Raw genomic sequence first — 22,051 nt, forward strand, 5'->3', positions numbered from 1 at the left:
TTGGGAAGATTGGATGAAATTGTCCATCTTGCTTTTCAATTTAGCAGGGCTCACTAATACCCTAAAAAGTTTCCTACTATTACTTACCAAATGGACAATGACAGTAATATCCATCCACCCGATTCTGACAGGACCCGCCATTAAAACAAGGGTTACACTCACAGTGATTGATGATGGAATCACACGTTTTGCCTGGGTTCACAGAACAACACAAATTAAAATGGATGAGGTGGCAGACAACACAGGAAAACCCAGAGGGGAACACAGTTCACTTTCCCCACAGGCCAAGTCATGCAGGCCTTTCATCACCTCACAGCTGAGAAATGCACTGAAAAAAAGTCTGGGCTCCAACAAATCATTTGAACTTGTAGTGTGGCTTTAAATCTTAGTTTTGTTGAAACAACCATAAAATATATAATAGGAAGATGTAATTCCACCTGTCATTGTGCAGTTTCTCTAATCTTCAATATTTTATGATGCTATTTTAGAATAAAAATCACTTGTCCAAAATGACATCATTTGATCCAAAACAACATCTTGAAACTTTCATAGGAAAAGAGAAATGATCTCACTCAATTGGCAGATTCTTCTCACTAAGAATAATCAGATTTTCAAACTTGTTGCAAGATCAAATTACGTTTAAACCACGTTTTTTTTTCAGTGCACAAAGACAAACAGTTACAATGTACATGAATCTGTGTCATGTAATTGGCGAACATCTAAATAAGGTGAAATGTTTAATGTCATGGAACGTGGCACTCATAATAAAAACAATGGACTTTTCACTGGCAAGACAATAAATGATTCAGGCATGATAAGATACACAAAAACTGACAATGAACTTCTGAAAATATATCTTAGGCTGCAAATCTTGCGACAAGTTGCTTAATGGAGACAGATTCTGCTGCCAAAAACGGGAGGAAAACAGGAAGTTGAGAGTTCACTGTGAGGGCATGTAAACTACTGTAAGTCAATAGGTGCATTTCTCCAGGAGGGTTATTTATCTTGATGGAACCTGAAGATTTGTGGTCATTTTTTATCGTCATAATAAAAAGGGACAATAATGACTTGACTTGAGGCAAATTGCCTGCTACGGCCCACTTTGAAAATGTCTTTCAGATGCTTGAGTCAGCAGCTGGACAACATGCAAGATTCAAATGACTGTTCTAAGTAATTCCCCTTAAAATCCTCCCCCCTTTTATCAAGAGTAATAATGCAGTGTATTCATTACATTTACAAACGAAAAGGCCTGATTGGATCTTTTATAAAGCTGCTCATTTATCAAGCAACTCAAAACAGAGCCAAATGAGACATCCTTGATTAAGAAATCCTTTTGTGTACAGTTGGATTAGAAATGTATCTGTGTGTGGTCATAGCTGCATGCACATTAACACACAATGAAATGTGATACTGGTGAACTGTGTGTGAAGTTTGAGTCTACACTCAAGCCCTGACACGGTCAGCTTCGCATCATCTTATTTATTAAAGCAAACATGGCAGGCTGATATGCATCACAGCTGATACCCCCCAACTAGTAATCTCAAAACCAAACTGTTTTTGGCAGCCATGTGTGTATGCTATGGCTACAACACCTCTTGGAAACATTCAGAAGAAAATATTTTCCTTGAACTCAAACCCATGAGTGTGATTACATTATTGTGTGAGTGTCAGTATGTGTCCCAACATTTTTTTTCGCCCCTATCATGAGTGACTTGGTGGTCAGACAATCAAATGTGACTCCTACGTGTATAGTACCTGCGAAGCCGGATTTGCAGAGGCAGTTGAAGCCGCCAGGGAAGTTCTGGCACAGCGCCCCATTCTTGCAGGGATTGGAAAGGCATTCATTGACGTCCCTCTCACAGGCCATCCCGGTAAAACCTTCAGGACAGGTGCAGGAGAAACCTCCAACCAGATTGTGGCAGGTGCCGCCATTGTGGCATGGTGATGGCTGGCACTCATCAATGTCTGTCTCACACAGAGCTCCTGTGTATCCTGGCCTGCAGCTGCAGGCGTAGGGCTGCAGGGGGTGGTTGGAAACAAGGATCACTGGGACACTTTCTTCTGTCTTCATATCAGGCCCGACACTGAGACGCCTCTTGCAGCTGCCTCCATTCTGGCACGGGTTACGTGTGCAAGGATCATGGTCCACTGCATCTATTTGCACCCCACTCTGCCTATATAAAATGTCTTTGATACTCTGGAAGAATGTGGCCACGCCGCTGGGGTTGACATATTGTCCATGGCCCCGTTTCACAGCTGCCATTAAGAAAGTCTGATTGTTGAGTTCAAACGCTCCATAAAGCAGCACCCCTGTGCCCAGGCCTGCTAGCTGAGAGTTGGCAATGCGTAGGAAGCTGAGGTAGTGGTTGGTAAGGAAGCTTTTGACTCCTTGAGAATGGAGTCGGATGAGTATGCTGTTGTCCACTGTGGCATTTGTGAACCCCATGAATAGGACTCGGGCTGTGTTGCTGACTGAGCCATGGACACCATCACTGCTACGGATAGTTATTTCAAAAGTTCCATCTGTCGAGCGGGCTTTAGAGTTGAGGTTGCATGTTCCAGTCGGGATACTAAACAGACCAGAAGATGGAGGAATAAGGGAGCAGTGAAACCTATCTTGAATGTCAGGGTCTTGGGGTTTGACATCTCCCAAAGAACCCCCAGGAAACATGTTCCCAAAGTAGTGGACAAAGATCTCCATGGACCTTGGCTCTGAAGGATTGTCATTCTGATCATTTATTTTGACGTGAATTGTTCCTGTTGAAGACATTTGAGGCACACCCGAGTCTTTGATCACAACAGAGAGGTAGAAGTCGCTAATCTGTTCTCTGTCGATCTCCCGACTGGTGGTTAAAACTCCAGCTGAACTAAGGCTGAAGTAGCTGTTGGCAGATCCAGAATTTAAAAGGCTGAATAAGAAAGGGCCTTGGTTTGGGGGTAGATCTGGGTCAGACGCTGTTAGCGTTGTAACTGCAGTGCCAGCTCTCTGATTCTCCATTACCTCAGCATAAGCCGTTGTCAAAGTTGGACCGTTATCATTGATATCTTCCAGATTCACAATCACGGTAGTGCTTCCGGTTGCAGGAGGTGTGCCAGTATCCACAGCATGGATTGTAAGATTATACACAGGAGTTGTTTCTCTGTCTAGCTCTGCAGCCACAGACACTTGGCCAGTTTTTGGGTTGATGGTGAAAACATTTTTATCAAACTCAGGAGCAATGGAGTATGAAAATCTGCTCCAGCTTGGGACAGAGTCTGAGTCCTCGGCACTCACAAAAGTAACCAGACCACCAGGCGAAAGACCTTCACTGATCTGCACATCATACAGTTCTTGGGTAAAGACAGGAGGGTCGTTGGCATCAAGAATTGTAATATTCACAAACACCTCGTCAATATCTGCACCACGGATGCTTCCTGTGTTCTTTGCCAACACCTTCAGTGAAATTTTTTCCTCTTTCTCACGGTCTAGAGTACCTGTGACATAAATCTGGCCTGTTCTCTTATTGATGCCAAAGCCCTTCTTTCTGCTCTTCCCAAAAATGAGGTAGTATACCACTCCATCATCTCCTTGGTCTCGATCGCTGGCGAACACTTCCCCAACCACTGTGCCTTTTGGAGCAGCTTCAGAGATTTCAAAGTAGTACTGTTTAGAGACAAAGCGGGGTACGTATTCATTGGCTCCCTTTAGCTGAATGTTGACATTGGCGAAGCTGCAGCGCTCCTCGTCTGGGACATTGAAGGCCTTTACTGTTAAATGGTAGACCTGCTTAGCCTCATAATCCAAGAAGCCCTGGGTGGTGATAGTGCCTGTATTCGGGTCAATAACAAAGAGGTCACTGTCTGATGACTGTATCACGTACGCCATGACTGCGTTTGCTCCCGAATCACGGTCTATGCCATTCACTTTGACCACAGTGGTGCCACTGGGAACGTTCTCCTGTACAATGGGGAAGTACTCATCAGGATCAAACACAGGAGGGTTGTCATTCACATCAGTCACATGTATTGTGACAGACACATAGCTTGTTTTTGCAATCCAACCGCCATCCGTGGCTGAAACTCTAAGCTCATGTTGTTTCTTCTCTTCAAAGTCCAGAGGCTGCGCTAGGGATAACACTCCAGTTTTACCATTAAGTGAAAACAGACCTTTGTCGTTGCCTGAAGTAATATTGTATGTGATAAGGCCATTCATTTCTTTATCCTTGTCTCTGGCAGACAGGGTCCTTATTGCTGTTCCCACAGCAAGGCTTTCAGGTACAGTAGCTGAAATTTGGCTTTGTGAGAACTCAGGCGTATGGTGGTTTTCCTCTGTGACTGCAATTCGCACTGATGTTTGCGTCGACAAAGGGGGATTTCCTCTGTCATTTGCTGTGATCTCAATGAGGAAAATTTTATTCATATCATATATAAGGGACGAGGCTACAGTAATCCATCCACTTGCCTTATCTAGTTTGAATTTATTAGAGCTGTTTCCACCTGTTATTGAGAACTCAACCTCTGAATTCAGACCAAAGTCTTTTTTGTCATGAGCTACAATCCTAATCAGTCTTGTACCAACCTTAACACTTTTAGTGACAGGGGTAAAGTAGCTAGGTGAATCAAACTCAGGAGGGTTATCATTGCTGTCTACAATGTTTACAATAACTGTTGTCTCACTCATCAAAGGCTTGACTGCCCGGTCTGAGGCTGTGACAATAAAGCTGTGGCGATTTATATTTATACTACTAGCACCTGTTGAGTTCTGATATTTTAACTGCTGCTTCACAAATATTTCTCCAGTGCTGGCGTTAATTCTGAAATATTCTGACTGAGACCGAATAAAATAGAAGATTTTGCCGTTGAAACCCTCATCAGGATCTGTGGCAGACACCTGTGTGACCAGGGAGCCCATCTCAGTGAGCTCAGGGTAGTCCAGATAGTAAGAGGGACGACTAAATCTGGGTGCATTATCATTAATATCTGTAATAAATATAGTGACGTCTGTGCTTACTGTCCAGCCAGAGTCATGAGCAGACACTTTGACAATGTAATGATCTGTGTCTTCTCTATTGAGTGGCCTACTTATTGTTATGTCTCCTGTGTTTGGATTAATACTGAACGGAAGGCTGCTATCTGTAATTGAATACCGGCTAATGGCATTTGAACCAGCATCCTCGTCCGTGGTGGTGACTCTGGTGACAGTGTAACCCACTGGAGCATTTTCAGCCACTGTAGCACTAAAGATCTTGGAAAACCTGGGAGCGTTGTCATTCACATCCAGTACACTGATTAGCACTTTGACTGCTGTGTTTTTGGGTGGCAACCCCCGGTCCGTGGCTTTGACTTTCAAAGTGTACTGAGCCACCTTCTCCCGGTCCAGTGGCCTGGTGGTTCGTATTTCACCAGTTGCTCTATTTATGCTGAAACTGTTCTCCTTGTTGCCGTCAATGATAGCATACTCAAGCTGTCCATTTGGCCCACTGTCCAGGTCAACAGCAGAGACCATCAGCACCCGCTGAGGTGAAAGGTTCTCCAGTATCTCAGCATGGAAGGGGTCCTTGTCAAACACTGGGTGATTGTCATTCACATCCAGTACTGTTATTTCCACTTTCTCATAGGAGGAATAAGGTGGGAAGCCTTGATCTCTGGCCTCAATCCAGAGAACATACTTCTGAATGTGTTCATAATCTAATGGGTGTCTGATAGACAACTCGCCTGATAGCTGGTCAATATGAAAAGCATAATCCAGGTTGCCGCTGGCAATGTAATATGACAATGGTCCACCCCTCATAGAAGACCCAGTCACTGTTGTAACAATGTGATTTGTCGGTTGGCTCTCAGGGAACGTGAATGCACGCTCCTTCACTTTGATGACAGGGAAGTTTCCTCCTGTAACAAAGCGGACAGTCACGGTGGTCGTATCCGTTTTGGGGTTAGCTCCACCGTCTTTTACTCGAACTGTAAGGGTAACTTCTGAGCTTCCAGTTAGTTTTTCATTGGCAGTGATGGCACCTCTGACAGGGTCAATCTTGAACTTCTCAGAGTTGCGCCCTATCAGGGAATAGTGCAGTTGGGCGTTGGAGCCTGAATCCTCGTCAGTGACAGTAACAGCAAAGACCAGGGACCCTAAAGACATGAGATGAGTTTTTGTCGTCAGGTTTTTGTGTGATAAGCTGTTTTTGTTTCAAAGATGCTGACAATGCATAACCCTCCATACAAACATATATTGTGAATATATGAGGGATAGTAAAAGAAAAGAAAAAAATCAAAAACACGCAGCTTTAACAATACTTTTCCTTAATAATAAAGGCTTATTTCAATGTATTGCTTATGTATTTTGTTCTGTTTCTTGAATATTAGGCTAAAGTTAAAGATATCTAAAAAAAAAAGAACAGTAACAGTGAGAACAGGTGCAAACCATTAAATTTTTTTAGCGCCTTTTAGGGCATGTACTAACCTGCTGCAGTAGAGGCGGGTATATGGGTGACGTAAGGGTGGTGGTGGAAATGAGGCGGGTTATCGTTGATGTCAGCCACCGTCACGGACACGGTGGCAGAACTGGACAAGCCCTGGGGCTGCCCTCCATCTGTTGCCACAACCAGCAGTTGGTAATCGGCCCTATCTTCTCGATTCAGCAGGGAGCTGGTAATAATCTGTCCTGTAGCCGGGTTGATGGAGAACTGGCCATGTCCTCCAGTCAGGCTGTAGCTGTGGGAGAAGATAAATAAGGACAAGCTTCAGTGAAAGCTTTGTCATTCTAATTTTTAATGTGCCTGCATAAATTTGCATGTTTTTGGTATTTCAAAAAAGTCATTCGATTGTGACACGGCAAAGTATGAAATTAGTCAGGGAGTCTACTTCAGTTCAACTTTTATATTATAGTGAGGTAACTGTGTTATTACAGGTGGTTCTAATGTAAGGTTTAACATGAGTCATTCCCCTTTACAGTAACAGTTTCTACATTTTGTTGCTGTGCTGCCAGTGACTGAGGGGTCTTCTGCAGTACTGTCACAATGTGGTCTATAGAGGGCACTGTTTCAAGCTACACAAAAGCACATTTATTAAAAGAATACACTCAGTAAGGGTGACCACATTGTACTGGCATGATATCAAATTAGTTAACGGACTGAGGCATCAAGCTTAATTTTCTATCACTGTTTTCTGCTTCACTATTCATACAGTCTCTGTGGTTCAGGCGTATTCAATTTAGTTTATTATTATAAATTATTTATTTATTGTAAAACATGGTATTTATAAAAAGCAAAAAAGAAGATTCAGTAGCTATAACGAAATGTATAACTTACAACATATATATGAACAAAACATAAAGTACATGTATAAATAGCATCACATAAATAAAGCTTTTCAGAACTGAGGGGCCACAGTCTTTGGCTTTCAAACTAATATCATGTTTCACCCTGTATCTCACAAGTCCCCAGCAGGACCCAGACATAAATGTAAACTGACACATACATGTACACACCAGTGCATATTTTGAAAAGGCTTCAGAAAAAGCATCCCCCTCCAGAGATGGGATGACAAATTACAGAACAACGTGTGAAAGCAGAGTGAACGCAAAGCTTATTTAGACATCATCAACAACATAAACTGTCCACAGATGTTTGTGGTCTGAACAGAGTCGGGAGACAAGACCTGGTTTGGGACTTACATTTAACGGGCTGTGAAAATCAAAACTAATAACTAAAAGGTAACCGGTTCTGGTCTCCATTAAGAGCTTCAAACCCCCCTGGACCCCTGATGGGCACAACTCGTACTGTCATTGACAATTAACATCCTCATTACTGTGTTTTGGGAAACTGGAGCGCGCTGAGGTACCCCCCAACGTGCAACCAGTGGGGATACTGAGGAGAGAGGAGGGGTCAGACTTGAGTCAGTGTCCGGCTTGAGAAAGCACGGTCAGAAGCTCTTACAAGCCCCCCCATTGAGGGGGCTGTGAGTGTGAATAAGCTGTCGTCCAGCTTAAGAATCATGGCCGAAACAATGACTTCGGGTGTTGACTAAAACTCTACACTCTGCTCCTAAACTCCTGTTAACAATTGCAACATCGGCTTGGAATTTCACAAAGCTGGTGATGAGGTAAAACATTTTACTGAAGGCGTGAGGAAAGCTAAAACCCAGTCCTGTATGGCCCTGAAAGGGTATTTTCACACCAGGGAATCAAAGCATACTAAAGCTGACCTGATTACTCACAGTAGTTACTGGAACTGTACAGAGAGACACAGATCTCCTCTGGATTGTAAAAAATGGCTTCATCAGTCTTATGCACACAAAAGATTTTATTCCTGCATTAATTTGTTGGTAATGACGTAAAATTTAGAAATTAATCTCCAGTGCAAATTATCTACTGTTTCCTTCAGAAGTCCCTGGAACAAAATAATCAAACTATGAGGTAATTTCTGGATTTTTTTTATTGGTGCATGCTTTTTCTTCTTTTCTGTATTTGCTTCTTCTATCAAACTGTTAACCTTGCAATTAAAAGTGGAGGCAGAAATTAAATCTGTTAAAGTTTTGCTTTGTATATTCTGGAAATGACATAAAATCTTAAATTTTATTTTATTTTAAGATTGTACTTTTAGTCATTTCATATAATTTGTGTAAATATTTTAGTTGGTAATAATTTCAATATGAGACCCCATTATAAATCAGTCAAGTCAATTTTTACATCTTGGCCATGGAAGCCTCGTGGGTAATGAACCTTAATGTCTTCAGTTTGAGTTCTCTCTTAATGATCTAATAAAAACATAAAGATACAGACATATACTAGAAAACATGAAACCAATAGAAAAGAGACAACAAGCAGAAATGTGAAGGAATGAAGCAGGTTTTTTTATGGGTCACATGTTTTCAATAGAGTATGGAGAAAAATCATCCACACGGAACTATTCTCAAAAGTATACAAGAAAAATTTGTTCCCTAAAAATGAAAAAAAGTAAAAAGATCAGAAAACATGCGAAAGGAACCATAAAAGTGCAAGGCTAAGTATACCTTATAACTCCATTGACGCCCACATCTGCATCGGAGCTGTTGACCAATAGCACATCTGTCCCTGTCGGGGCGTCCTCCATGATGGTGGTGTGGAAGTTGGAGGAGGTGAAAACAGGGACGTTATCGTTCACATCGCTCACCAGAACTGTTATGGTCCCTGTTCCACTCAGAGATGGAGAACCTGGAGATGAAGGGAGACAAGAAGAAAAATAAAATAACTATGAGTGACAATAGCGGTTTGCTTTTCCTTCACATAGTAAAAAAAGAAGTGAAGGAGAAACTGCCTCAATGTCCAGGACAGAAGCAACTCATTACACTTTCCATTCACATGACAGACGTCCTTTTTGTGCCATAGCAAGCTGGTAAAAGGGACACAGTAACATGTGAACAGCATTAAGGCTCACATTAAACACACTATGACTTATTGTACATGACTTGTCATTTGCAGTGAGATCCACACTGAACCAATTCATACTCCTGTTAGGGCTCAGCCACAATATTTCTGCTGCATTTAATTCAAGCAAATTTCTCTGGCGATCGGTTTGGGTTTCCATCAGACGCCGTACTGCCACATCAACACACAGAAAAGAACACATCAAAAGGGCTCAATGTCTCTGAAACCAAATCTTTCAGGCGTCCTTCCTGGGGTCTTGGACACTCATAGATTTAATTTCCACAGTGAGGTATCTATTTTAAGGTGCACGGCACTGAGCGAGTTAGTCTGTGGAATTTGAGCGAGGAGAAATGCTATTTTCAGCAAAAATTTGACCGTTTTTCTCCCAGAGTGGGTGACGAAACAGGGCTCACTGGGCCCCCGGGGGATGGATTTAAATCAATAGCAGATGAAAACGAGCCGCAATGCAGAAAAACCTGAAGAGAGAAAAAAAAAAAAAATCAGACATCTGCCTTGCTTGCACTGGTCTTTATAATCCTTCCTTAAATGGCACGCTGAACTGCCTGATATATATTCCAAATATAAACAGAGGTTCAGCCTTGTTACTGAACATCACAATATAGGATTTGGGGACATCGTTAAAGACTTGGAGGTATTTCGAGGTCTTAATGATTTGCATATGTGTTGTTTATGAGGACAGAGAGCACCTGAGGATTGAGAAGAGCTGTCTGAGCAACTTTTTCCCACCTCTAACATGTAGTCGTTCCCTTCTGGAGCTCTCTTTAGGAATCTATGTGCATGTGTCAACTATAACACATCCAAACAAAAACATACACAATCCTGGAGCTTGCGCGTCCTGTGCTTGTGTACTCAGCTGTTGAAAACATCAGATGCTTGAACTTGTGTACTGCAAGGGGACTGGATTAATAAGAGATAATAAAAAACATTTGGACGATGGCCACCAAAATTCTCTCATAATGCAGAGCTTTGCAAAATCAAAACATAAGGAATCTGAGAAAAGACAGTGTTGAGGGTTGGAGGGTCAGAGAAGAAAGCTTGAGGGACAAGATGAATCTATTGCTCAGCCAGTGAGGATTATCTTATAAATAAGATAAAATCAGGGCAACATGCTCATTAAATTTTGTGCCAAGTCTTCTCATTTGAAAGTCAGATGAAATATCTTTTCGTCAGCGCCTCCTTAGATGCTACATGAGTCCACATACTAGGTTTAGAAATTAGGTATTTTAGCCAAGCTAGTCTCTGGTCGAGACTCAAATATTTCAGCAAATATTGGGTGGATTGCTATGAACTTTGGGCCAGATATTAATGGTCCCCAGAGGATGAATCCTACTGCCTCTGGTGACTTTCCTCAATCTACCATTAGATACACAAGGTCACATTTGTTGTTTGCTACAGGCACAGTGAATTCTAATAGATTTGGTGACTTTTATCTAAGTGTTGATGAACCTACAAAGAATTATCTGCAGGTCCCCTCAGCTTTATATTGAGTTTCAGCTCACTTTTTAGCTGTCCAGTTTGCAACTTTACCATTTTGGTTCACTCTTACTGCTGCAATCGCATTGTTTTTGCAGCAGGCAGCTGTTTTCTGTGAATAATCCACACAATTAGACTAACTGGTGAACATAATGGAGCGTTTAGCAGTTAAAGAACCAGATATTTGCCTCAGGAGTCGTTAGAGCTCAGAGAGTGAATATTGGACATTTACCAGGTGACCAGAGACACAAATACCATACCACTAAACAGCAACTTTTTGTCCATAAGATAAAACCAGAAGAATCTGTGAGAATCTGAGAGTGATATTTAATTGCTATGGTGCTTGACAATTTTCAAAAACATTGCAGTGTAGTTACTAGAGCCACACTTTTTCTGTTCTTGAGAAAGAAATGAAATTCCCTATAAGCGGCTGCTGTTAAACTGCTGACACCAAACTGTGACCTCCCTGTGGGCAGAGAGGAGAAATTTCCTCATGAAGATCAACAAATTTGAACATTATTGTGGGGTTTGGAGACCACTGCAGCTTTTCTCAGGACGGCAAGGGGATTCCTCACAAAATGAGATTTCAGATAGTTTACTGTAACATCACTTTACCGCCTGGCTTTAAGATAATAAACAGACATTCGACCTTAAGCTTGTCATGAATCCAGCTTTTCTGGTCAGAACAGAAGTGGCTAACATGTGCGTTCAGGATAAACAGAGCTGAATTCCAGAAGCAAAATAAATGATACAAACAGAGGTAACAGTAAACAATTTTCATCCCAAAAGAAGCCCAGAAACCATACAATCTTTAGAGACTCTTTACCAAAGTGAGTCATGTCCTCTGCAGTTCCAACTTAGACTTTACTGGTGTTTTAAGAATCCTGTGTTTATAACCAAATATAGGCATTGTTGCATTTTGAGGTGATTATGTATTTCCACCTTTACAAATATTTGCAATTAAGAGAATACCGCTTATAAACAAAATCATTGCCGATTTATACAGGGAAACCCACGACAACTTTGGTGTCAAATGCAAAGAATTAAAAGCAGGAGAAACACAAGCCAAGCGGAAAATGTAAATTGTGGTATGCAATTTAGGTAGCAACCAGTCTATACTGTATCATCACAGGGCTATTATGTAATCAGAGGACCACAACATGTGGCTAAGTGCCCAAACAAATGTAGTCAGCAGGACTACTTAATCGACATCATACATGATTGTGTCTTTTCTCATCCTCCTCTCGCCTCAGGCTGCGGTGTCACGCGTTCGAGCGCGCAACGTGATTGAATTGACATGAGTCATCATTTGGGAGGTTGTCATGGCAACGGATTAGAGGAGCTCCTTGCACCTCCTCAGCTCATCCTCTTAACTGAGGAGCGATCCAAGTCAGCAAGGTGTCTGTATCACTTTAAGTTAACCGGCGTGGAGCCGCTGCTGCCAGGCAGAGTGTATTTGACAGTCAGCAACTCGCTAAGACTGTTGTTGATCAAAGATGTTCTGTGCAGGCTGGAGCTGCTGGGCTGATAATTGGCTCTGGGAGCTAAGTGGCTTTGTCTTCAAAAGAATCTACCCAGAGACAGAGTGAATGGAAAAATATTTGTTTTTATTTTGAATATGGAACGAGCTGCAATATTTCAAACTGCCTTCTGTTACACAGTGAGTGCGGTTGCTGCATTTCAATAGCATTGTTTCCCAACTAAGAGCGGAAGCCGGCCAAGCTACAAGTTTTGTGTGTGTGTGTGTGTTAGTGTGTGTATGTGGAGCACACTGCCCTCCTTCCAGGCGTTTCACTTTTGCACAGGATGTGATGTCACAACCTGTTTACTGCCTCAGGAGAATGAACAACCTGCTCCACCACCAGTTGTGTGACCTTTGACCTGCATTGCCTCCGTCACCAAACACATCAGGGACTCTGAGGCACAGGACACTGTCCTCCCAGATAATCCTTAGTAAGCACAGAGCAAAGAGACCCCACCCCCTTTAGTGAAGACCTAAATTGCTCTCAAATGCTCCCAAAGCCCCCTGACGCTCATCTGTAAGTCCCTGACCCTCTGCTGACCCCGCCTTCGTGGACAAGCGTGGGTTTGAACGGGGCTTTTTTTTTTTTTTTTTACATCTTTCTCGGTGTATCATTTCTCACATAGCATCATGCGCCTCTGTGCAGCCTCAGGACGTGCCTTCTTAGCCTCCTAGGGCTCACCGATATCACATAACCCCTGGCAGCTGTTTCCCCCCAAACCTGCTGTCCAATGTGTTAACAGTTCAGATCTATCTTGTTACATCGCGTGGGCTGACAGATTTAGTCATCAAGGAACACTATATCTTGGCAGGTATGCAAATATATGTAAATGGCAGTTGTTTCAAATAGTTATGGTGAGGGTGAGACATTCTTAAGATTCATATGATGGCGGCTGCTAAATAACGGGGTCAACATCGCAGCTGAGTATGCCGTCTGTTTCCGATTCTTAAATTTCCCCCAGAATACCATACCTGTAATAGTAAGAAAAACAAACTGAGAACAGTTTATTCAAAATAGCCTTTATCCCTGTCTTCTTTTTCTGGGAGGGAGTGACTCAACAGGAGAGGAATGCTCTCCAAGAGTGCTGAGAAATGCCAGCATCTCCTCCAAACACTCTATGCTGGAATCTGGCAAAGTCCAGGGAAGAGTGTCAGCGTCAATGATTTAGATTTCTACCGAGTGCTGTCACCTTGTGCACCACGGCTCAAGCCGAGGAGGAGGGGGGCAGGAGGGGGTTGGTGGTGGGGATATGGCAAAACTATGCCTAAATCTGGCAGCTCACAATCTGGCTCTCTGCTATACGACAAATGACATCATTCTGCCATGGAAAGACGGCTGGTGGAAATTTGCAGCGGGAAGTCAGCTGCCTACCGGTGGCTGCCATGCACTGTGGTTAGAAAACTATTTTTTCCATTGGCAGCTCCTATCCCCAGACCCTTTATTCTTTTTCTTTCTACAGTTGTTTTGTACATTTTACACTTTTTTTTATAAGGCTGCAAACAACCGGAGCCTGTTTTATTTGCCTGTTGTAGCGGCTGACATTTGAAGGTACAGCACCAATGTCAGAAAACTCTAATCAAAGATACTCAAGTAATCGAAGAGATCACTAAGTGAGACACAAACACAACCCGGTCACATCTTGTGTATCTTCCACACAAGAAGTGGCCGCTCCATTCTTATGACCATGACGCTTAAAGACCTTTAATTTGGAGATTGTTTGTTTGCCAAAACAGATAAGGTAATTAAGGCACTACCTCACCTCTGTCTGAAGATTGTGCTTGGAGCATAATCTTATTCCAGAGGTTAATTTTAGGTCACTTAGGAAAGCAAACTGCCATGATTTGACACTACTTTCCTGGCCATTATAGCCTTGCATCACTTGTATTTAACCCATGTTGAAAAGTTATCTAGGCTCCAGATAAACTGTGTACTTTTACACAAGCACCTTTGCTGTGGCTAGATTGTTTTGGAAGCAAATGCCACTCATGGCTTACAATCCAGGCGAGTGTGTGTGTATATTTGATCTAAATTCATCTAGGTTATTATTGCACACGAGGAAGTGGGGTTTGGTTCCAGAGGAGCATGCTTCAATCAGTAAAGAAAATACTGGACCTTGTGGTACCATGTTTCCATTAGGTGGTTTTGCCCTAGAAAGCTGCACTGCAGTCACTGAGCTCTAGAGTGGTATGGATACTATAAGGATAAGTCCGAACTAAGTCCTGGTGATAACCCTGTCTCCAAGACTGAGGGTATTCTCCATGGGAACACATCAGACTGATGGTATTCAGATAACTGTTTTCTAGCCTATGAGCAGCCCTTACATTATAGGGATAAAGAAGCTGGCGTCAGTGCACCTCATTTCACACAAAGATTCCGCCGGAGAGCTCAAAGCTCTGGAGCCACATGAGGATTCCTCCCTGCTTTAATTGAATCTAGAACTGCCATTACCATTTAATTAAACGCAGCACATTCCCTTCAGATCTGGGAATGACACAGTTGGGGCAGTGGCAACCAAAACAGAGCCCTCTGTTTGATATTTCACAATAATCCCAGAGAACTTAAAGTGCTTGTAAAACTGGCGGTGGGAATGACATTCAATTCTGTCTGCTAATATTTCACTGCTTCATCTGAGCTCAGATCTAAGAGGTTTGTTTCAGTGCGGATCACGTTTGGAGAAAATGGGAGAACCCAGGATAACCCTAAAGAATCATTATCCAAAATAAAAAGCTTCTAGGAACCTGAGACTAAACTAGGACCAGCTGACCATCTGTTGCCTCTTCTTCCATCCTACCGATCCACAGACAGTTTTTCTCTGTAAGCCTCTCAACCCAGAAAGTATTGTCTAGCATAAACATATGGCAGGGTCTAAGCACCTTATTAGTGTACATTACCACCAGACAAATCACATTAACCTCCATGAAGGTGGTGTGGCCATACTTTCTGAACCGGAGGGGGTACATATACATGTGTTAATGACGATTAAGCTATCTGTTTTTTGACCGCTGCAGCTGCTATGAGGGCGCACACTGCTGTGAGAGCTTTGCAGGGGGTTGATTTGAAGGAAACAGCAGCACCCACCTCCTGGGAAAAGGCACTGCGTTGCCCTGAGTTGCTCAGTCTAAGCCGTGCTAAGAAGCAGTTTTGAGTGTCTCTGCTGGCACAAGAGATAATCTCTTCCTTTAGTATATATTGACTGATGTTTTATCGATAAAGAGACAAACAAGAACAAATCGTGGATGATCAAACAACTGGGTTCATTAAACTGGGAAGTCCAGGACAGGTTGACTTAGGAAAGATAGATGAATGTGTAAACTTATGAGACAGCCCATCTGTAGCCTGAAGCTTAAGGCTAAACGGTTAATTACGGTTTATGGACTGCGGATAGATTGTGCTCTTAAGGGACAGCGTAAATAAAACACATCATTACTCAGAGGAGAGAGAATTGGCCGCCATCAAGGCAAAATTGACATTTTTCTGCCTCTGAGAACCTGTTGCTTTGCGACAAAGCTCCTTTTAATGCGACCCCGTCCAGCACCCATGAATGGCCTCGGAGGAGCTGAGTGCAGGGTGTGAGCTGTCCCACTGCACAGTTTGCCAAACACAACAGAGTAAACAGAGGTTTTCTCACAGTTAACAAGCAAGCGTGTGAAAGGGATATCTCAGTCGAACACTGAAAGCTGCTATCCGGTATAAGAGAGAATAGTTCTAATAATACAGCAATCTGAGAGGCATTCGTCAAATTAAACTTAAAATGTTATACAGCCTGCCAGTTATTTATGGAGTGCTGTGTCTGAATGCTTTTTGCATAATTCCTTCCCCATATGTTAAGGATAGGGTTTGGCGGTTTGCAGGCATTCAAGGAAAGCGTATCGACAGACACAAAGTGCTGCTTTTTCCTCATATTTTAGAGCCTGTGGTGAAATTTAATAAAGTGATTTGACTTTTGTGTTTTTATTACAATAGCACTTTTATTTTCTGTGTTGTTGAATACTTGGAAATCCCTATTTAGCGGGGCATCTGTGGACCAATCAGTGACTATTTTCCATTTTATGGTGACACAGCAAAACTAACAGATCATAACCAGCGTGAGAGGTGGAAAACATACACTGGCAGTATAATTTGCCCATAACACAACTCTATAATGTTCATACATGGGCAATATAAATCTAAAATATGACTTTGGAAAAGTGTTTAAGAGTGGAAACATGCATACTTATTCACACACACATTACATACTACAGGTTATTCAAATGTAAAGCAACAGCAGCTACGCACAGCTACAACTGGCTATGATATAATCAGCTTTGTGAGAATGTGATGTGCTAACCGGGCTCCTAAGAGAAACACAACAAATAAACATCATTAAAAAGTGTATTTTGCCAGGCTAAAGCACTAATCATCCAAGCCACACCACCTTTTTAAACCCCCACATTACTTACCAAAGCTATTTACACAAACATTCAAATCCAGCAATTGTTAAAGTGTACCAGGGAGTGGAAAAGAGAAAACAGGCGATAGGAAAAAACTCTGCAAGACCACATTGTTACTGCAAAGTTTTTTAAGAGCTGATCCAGAATGTTACTGCTCTGTTAAAGTTCATTTGAGGAACCTGATATTTTATTTGGCGAAGTCTTGTGTTGCCACTAGACTGTAGACTAGCTGAAACCTTCAGAAATGGACCCCATTAAAGATTTATTGTGGCAAGCATTAGACAGTGATCTAGCAATGCCTCGGCCAGGTTTTAACACCCAGTTATCAGTGTTCGTTCGTAATTTAATTTGCTCTACAGTATATTTCTATTTCCCAAATATGCCATAGATGGACAGACATATATTAATGTAAAATATTCTTTGTTGTTCTTGCTCTAAACCTGATGACACAGTGAAGATTGGCACATCATTATTCAACTGGGGGGGGCACTCTGGAGACTGGAGGGTTTATACACCAGATTCATGGGAGCCATTTAAGAGAATAAAAGATCCTGCTTTAAAATAGGGAATGGTCATTAAAATTCTTTATCTGCTAAGCGGTCGTTTCGGTCGTTTAGCCCCCCAAAACTTCCCCTCACCCACCAGCTAAAAGGTTATATACAGAGTGGCACTATGGAGCAATGTGCCGAAGGCATGTGAAAGACATGGGATTTCTATGCGACCGTATCCTCCATAATAGGCATGGGCCAAGGGATTTACTGTGCCTTCTCTTTAATAAATGTGACCAAACATGGTGCATGTCAATGTGCCCTGAGGACGCTCTCACCACACGCAGACTCACACAAACTCAGAAGCAACAGACATAAAACACAACTACAAACATATAAACACACACAAAACCAATAATATGTCCACACACAAGCAATGTGTGTACACCACTGTCACACAAACTAGTTCATCTCCTCAATGTAATCGAAATTTTCCATCAATTTTGGTCAATTTTAATTTAATTTCCCAGTATAACTCATCTCAGGCTTCTCAAATAAGCTGGAAAACTTTTATTCTGATTTGATTTATTCAAGGATTTGCTAAACACATTGAAACCAAGGCATGTTGAAGGACGAATGCTTGTTTTCAACATAATCTTAATTAACACAGAGAATATAATAAACACACAGAACGGAATATAATAAACACACAGAACATGATGAGTGAAATTAAAGAATCAACTTTGTGAAGGTTCTCAGTCATCCAGCTCATATTTCTTACTAGCCCTCACATAGAAGAAAAGATTATTTGCATGGATACAACAATAGCAAACATTTAATTGATGACTCAAATAAACTCCAATACTGACAACTTGATATTTAATGGAATATGTTCCATATTACTTTAAAAGAAGCTTCTGGTTTAAAGAATGGAGAGAATGCTATCAAACTCTGGGATACTTGCAAAGTCCAACACCTGACCAGCTGCCAGATGATTAAAAATATGTTACCTTCAACCACAGATGCCCACCTAAAGCTATTCCATAAACAATCAGTGGCAAAAGTATTTGACTGTGTTGCTCTACTGGAAATCTTGTTGTTTCACGTTCTTCCATGGGGGCATAACTTGTAAGTTGCTAAGCAGTGGCTTACAAATCTGATTTGCCTGCAGCTGATCCCAGATGTTGACCCAGCGTTTAGATCAGTCTTGGACCCTGCAGCCCCTGCTGTCTCTCCATACCTGCACAACTAGTTAACTCATAAATGCTGCAAGACAGCTTTCCATAAATAAGGAAAAGAGAGAAAAAAAATAACATAATATCCCAGGTCTGATCTTAAAGTTTCCTCTCAACAAGACGTCTTGTAAAACACCTTTAAGCTGCTTGTATGGATGCCACATTTCGGGGGAGGGCTGTACACAGCTTTTCAAATAATGACAGACGTTTGCCAAATTCTGCCGTTCTCCTGAGCCAGAACCCATTATGGGAACCGGCACCCGGTGAGCTCTTTTGTTTCCATCCATTTCATGACAGATTTCAGTCAGCACAGCAGCAGAGAGGGTCCTGAAGCTCCGCTCGGGCTGCGATTAATGAGTTTACCTTCACTGAAATGACTGAAAATATCCCAGGAGGATGGACCACTATAGCACAATGCAGCTGGCACACAATCTTGCCTGAATACATGGAAGTCAGTCAATGATTCATTCACAGAAGTTTAAAAAAGTTGAAAAAGCACATGTCTCTGATCATAAGTCATGCAGCACTTGTGTTAACACAAAATTATCTCTTCTGCTCATGATGAAGTGTTTGCAGGGCACAGTGGCTTCTGCAGAACTCTGACTTGACTATCATATAAATACCAAATATGACAATACAACATATTCTTTGACAAACAGATTAAGTCCTTGTCTGCCAGAATACTTTTACAGACGGAAAGATTAGTGTGATAAATCCTTTTAGTTTTTTTTTCCCTCTCTGGTACATGGTGTTTAGGAGTAAAACTAGTCAAATTGGACAGTACAAGAAGATAAAGGCAGACTTTAACATGTTAAGATAAATGTCTGTGGTTGAAAATAGGTCATGGTAGACAGCAGACTTGGAGACATGTCTGCACCATCCACCTTCAACATTTCCTGCCAGATAGCGCCTGGGAGAACCATTTCCCCCCACTGTCTCAGCCGAGGCCTCAAAAATGTGAGAAAATGCTTCTGGGTAATTTGGCCTGTACTATGATTATGGGGTTTTTGATATTTTGATATTCTACCCCAAATCCCTTTTTCTGCCTCTCACCAACATTGTACTGAAACATCCTGTCAAAATATTTTGGAATTGTTGTCAGGGCTCTAAATATGGACTCCTTGTGAAACATACAAAAAGGGATCGAATCCTAATTAGTATGTTCGCTTGTTGGGCAACTTTGTCCATGTGGCACAAACCTCTGAACACTATATGAAGCAAGAGATTTTCAACAAAACATGGAGAAGACATTTTGACTTGATTATCTGAAAATTTCATGCCGGTACACAGATTTTTTGATTAATGTACGCTTATAATGAAAATGTAACAATCTCTACCACAAATATGCTGCTGATTCACTGACTAGGAAATGGATATAAACACAAAAAAGTGTATTTGTGTTCAAGTATTTAACATTTTTTCACTTCATGCAACATTGTTCCAATTCTCACCAAAGCCTTGCGCACAGTCAAAAATACACAGGGTTATGAATGGTCACATGGTCAGTCCAGGAATGAAACAGAACCAGCCTCAGACCATGACGGCCGTGCCAGAGCAGCTCGGGGAAACATATACTTAACTGGGATACCATGTGATTTGGCTGCAATGGGGATACGCATGTACTCCTTTAACTGCACATTAACTGGCCTCTATGCAATAACAAGTTAACCTTTTATCTGGCTATAACAAGCTCTACCGCTGTATCCAAATAAACAGAGGATGCTGTTCAATCGAACCCGCTGAAAGGACTTCTGGAGAATAGGTCAAAAAAACACCCACTATTTTGCAAGCTAAAAACTCCTGAATGTTTAGGTTATTGTGCCACACAAAAGGAGCCCTGTGCACACTATGAAATCAAAATGCTGTTTGTTGACATTGCTGTTAGTTCTTGAAAATATTCCTTTTCAGCTCAGTTTTTGCTGGCTGATTACAAAATATGTTTCTAGCCTTGCTACAATTCAACAATGTCCGTGTAAGGACACATTACACGGTGCTCAGTTCTCACCAGATTTACCAGATCATGGATGATAAAGTTGAACAAGTTGAATGTGGTAACAGTTCAGATATAAACAACTGATTTTGGAACACTATAAACTGAAACAGAATACTGAAAGGCCAGCATGAAATCGTCTTTCAAACATTTCAAGATGGTATCAGCCACCCTCGCAGCTCCAAACTTCCAGTGCGGTCTTACCTGAGTCAGTGGCTGTAATCAGCAGGGTGTATTTCCCCTGAGCCTCGCGGTCCAGAGTTTGTGTCAGGCTCAGCTGACCGCTAGACGACAGGCTGAATGCGGCCTCATCATTCCCACTGCTTAGCATGTAGCTCAGCTGGCCGTTGGCACCTTGATCGTCGTCTCTGGCAACAACCTGGAAAACAGAAACAAACTTTTCAGAAAATCAAACTTGTACAAGAAATGTGTTTTTCATTTTCGTCTGAAAACTACAGTTTGAATTTAAAGAACTGGAGAGCCAGAGAGGAGCTGTAACAACAAGGCTGCAGTGGTGGAGTAATTACAGTAATAAATACAACAGTAGGTATATTTACTCAAGAACCATACTTTAGTGTTTCTATATCTTTACCAAGGCATCATATTCTACAGTAGTTGATCATATGTTTTACATGTAAAATCGGTCTCATTTTATATAAAGTACCTAAAAATTATGTTTAAGTACAGGTCTTGAGTCAAAATACTTTCCATCGCTGGAGATAAGCTGCTTTCGGCTTTATAAATAAACTTGCCTTGACATTGTAATGTAGTGACCAGATGTATTAGCTGACAAGTGATCTCCTCAATCAAAAAAAATCAAATCCTTGCACAGTCGCATTTTTAAAGTTTTATTATCTCTGGATGTTTTTGTATTCTTGCAAGTTTTATTCACACAACCAAATATCACTAGAGGTAACCCAGTGTAACCATCATCCTTACTGGATCTTCCCACCGAAGCAGCTGAGAGTTAATTACCATCACGGTGCTGAGCGGCACTATGAAGTTAATTGTTGAGGCAAGGAAGATCATTACTTATTCACTTTGTCTAATCAGACTTTTCCAGAGAATCCACAGAAAAAAAGTAATGTAAAATGACTCTACTTTAGGCTGCTGTAGGGATTAAGGATAGACACTCATTTAATCGTTTCAGAGTATGAACTATTAGTAAGTCTGATTTTTCCCCTTATGCTGCAGCATTACACTACCACACTTCACTGATGTGCCCAAACGCTTTGTGGGTTCTCCAGCCCTCCCTGCCATGTATGCCGCAGACAGCCAGGTTAGTGTACAGATGTGTGTTCCTGTGTGGCAAAACCCACCAAGTCTGGACCCCTTCCCACCACATAACTGTACCCTCATTTCCTCACAAGGTACACAAGCGTAAGAAAATGGAATTGCGCCGTCACTGGAAATCAGGCCTTCCCCTCCATTTTTTATATATGGCTCATTTAGTCATCAGGGTGGTTGGGATGTTAATTGCCTTGTCATGCAATTTAGCCAAGTTTCATATTT

The 22,051-nt window shown here is 41.8% G+C and overlaps 1 protein-coding gene across 1 annotated transcript in view; it reads right to left on the reverse strand.

Annotated features, from left to right (window-relative positions):
• Positions 1-22,051, reverse strand: part of fat4 (FAT atypical cadherin 4) — a 50,716-nt gene that overhangs the window by 16,420 nt on the left and 12,245 nt on the right. Inside the window, exons 6-10 of the mRNA XM_019258438.2 lie at positions 20,744-20,918; positions 8,986-9,166; positions 6,437-6,687; positions 1,756-6,105; positions 88-192 (exon numbers count right to left, since the gene is read on the reverse strand). Of these exons, the coding sequence (XP_019113983.2) occupies positions 88-192; positions 1,756-6,105; positions 6,437-6,687; positions 8,986-9,166; positions 20,744-20,918 (5,062 nt within the window). The remainder of the gene's footprint in view (positions 1-87; positions 193-1,755; positions 6,106-6,436; positions 6,688-8,985; positions 9,167-20,743; positions 20,919-22,051) is intronic.

The sequence above is a fragment of the Larimichthys crocea genome, chromosome I, assembly GCF_000972845.2.
Source record: "Larimichthys crocea isolate SSNF chromosome I, L_crocea_2.0, whole genome shotgun sequence".
Lineage (NCBI taxonomy): Eukaryota > Metazoa > Chordata > Actinopteri > Sciaenidae > Larimichthys > Larimichthys crocea.